Genomic DNA, 2,165 nt, shown 5'->3' on the forward strand with positions numbered 1-2,165 from the left:
GCGCTCCGTACTCACGCTACCTCCTTCCCCATCACTACCCTCTCCCTGGCGGCGGCGTCCCCGCCGTAGGAGCAATCTTTCCCAGGATGTACCCCTTCTACAGCAGCCTCCTGCCCCCTCACGTGCCCCTCCTGCCCTCCGACACAGCCGGGAGGCGCTTCCTGATGCCTGACCACGTCCACCCCCGCCTCCATCTCTGCCCAGAGAGATTTCCTCCTCCCCCGGCCCACCAGTGCCTTCCAGGCGGCCACCTCTCTGAAGGACAAAGCAGCGCCTCACCACCCTTACGCAGGGCACCCTCACCCACAAAGACCGGCCCACGTCCCTTCCAGCGGCTCCCCGACGGCGGGCATGGCACCCCCCAACGAGCGGGTGCCCACCAAGCCTACCTCGGCCCTGCTGGGCAACGCCAGCGAGCATTGCTCCGACGAGGAGGCCATCAACCTGAGCAAGGTGAAGCGCGGCCCGGGCTCGGCGGGCTACAAGGCGCTGCCGTACCCGCTGAAGAAACAGAACGGCAAAATCAAGTACGAGTGCAACGTGTGCAGCAAGACCTTCGGCCAGCTGTCGAACCTGAAGGTGAGGATCTGAACACCGGCGAGTCGTTCCGTGTTTGTCTTTCAACATTTCCAATGTTCAAAGCAAAATACTTGGTAATGCGAGGATGGTAGTGCAATCATTAGGCCGCAGAGCAGGTTTTACTGCCACAAAAAGATATTTCTTTACCACTTTTACTTTGTTGGTTTCTTTGATGTTTACAATATCTGAATATGCCTAAGCAGATCTTCTTCTCTGTCATGCAGGTTCATCTTCGAGTCCACAGTGGAGAGAGACCCTTCAAATGTCAGACCTGCAACAAAGGCTTCACGCAGCTGGCTCACCTGCAGAAACACTTCCTCGTCCACACTGGGGAGAAGCCACACGAATGCCAGGTGAGAAGCGATGCTGACGGGCAGATTTCCTGAACAGATGAGTTGATGAGCGACTTTTAGTTTTGTGGGTTGCTACAAGCCGCTGACATTATCTTTTCGTCACTTCCAGGTTTGTCACAAGCGCTTCAGCAGCACCAGCAACCTGAAGACTCACCTGCGCCTCCACTCGGGGGAGAAGCCCTACCACTGCAAACTCTGCCCAGCCAAGTTCACCCAGTTCGTCCACCTCAAGCTGCACAAGCGCCTGCACTCCCGCGAGCGCCCGCACAAATGCCCCCACTGCCACCGCCACTACATCCACCTGTGCAGCCTGCGGCTCCACCTGAAGGGCTACTGCCCGGCCGTCTCCGGCCAGTCCGCCTCGGAGGAGCTGCAGCACGCCAACGAGGAGATCGAGCGCTTCGACGTCAGCGAGCACGCCGAGCAGCTGGAGCAGCTGCAGGGAGGGGCGGAGGTGGAGGCCATGCTGGAGAAGCAGGTCTTGGGGTTGCTGTGGAGGGAGCCGGACCTCAAGTCCTCCCACTTCCACCCGCGCCACAAGGGCGGCGGCGGCGGCGCCGACCTCCTGTGCGCGGGTTACGGCGCGTACGAGTCCCCGAATGAGACGTCGGTCATCAAGATGCGGCACGGCGGCGCCGTCCTGTCGCTTCCCGCCAACGTCACCGTCAAGCAGGAGTCAGAGGAGCACGCATAAGGGACAAAGAGTCAAGACTTACACGGCTCGCGGGCGGACTGGGTTGCCGGTTGCAACAGCTGTACATAGATAATTCTCTACCTGGTTGTCATCAGGAGTGACGTCATGATCACACCAGGTTTCCAACCTATCAGGGACTCGCGTACTCAGGGCTCAAGAGACACTGTCCCGTGACTACTTAGCGGTTTATTATACTTAGAGACAATCATCTACCCAGGATTTACCTTGTAAATCCTAACCTTGTTTAATGTAATTAATATAATGCTATTATCATTATTGTTGCTGTATTATTTGGTCTCTATTTTCAAATGTCTTTTGTTTTTTGATCAATTAGTTGTTATATAACCTCCTTAATTTATTACACTTTTTATTTGTTGTCTTCAAAAAGCAATAAGTGGAAGGGATGGTTACACTGACGGGGTGAAATCAATGTAAAAGACTATGTTTCTGTTGATGTTATTTTTAGTTTTCTTTCTCTGTGGCCATTTCTCTGTAGATAGTCACTCTCTCTATGCCTGTATCCGTCCATCCTGCAGCCT

General features: G+C 55.1%; 1 protein-coding gene across 1 annotated transcript in view; it reads left to right on the plus strand.

Moving 5' to 3' along the window:
* LOC137887148 (PR domain zinc finger protein 1-like) overlaps positions 1-1,691 on the plus strand; it is a 13,393-nt gene extending 11,702 nt beyond the window's left edge. Inside the window, 4 exon segments of the mRNA XM_068729952.1 lie at positions 1-182; positions 184-579; positions 804-932; positions 1,042-1,691. The exon segment at positions 1-182 is cut by the window's left edge and continues 73 nt beyond it. Coding sequence (XP_068586053.1) covers positions 1-182; positions 184-579; positions 804-932; positions 1,042-1,626 — 1,292 coding nt within the window. The 3' untranslated portion in view covers positions 1,627-1,691.
* The last annotated feature ends 474 nt before the right edge of the window (positions 1,692-2,165 follow it).

Source organism: Cebidichthys violaceus, unplaced genomic scaffold (genome assembly GCF_023349555.1).
Source record: "Cebidichthys violaceus isolate CVI_PGR_0920_01 unplaced genomic scaffold, fCebVio1.0.p SCAF_48, whole genome shotgun sequence".
Lineage (NCBI taxonomy): Eukaryota > Metazoa > Chordata > Actinopteri > Perciformes > Stichaeidae > Cebidichthys > Cebidichthys violaceus.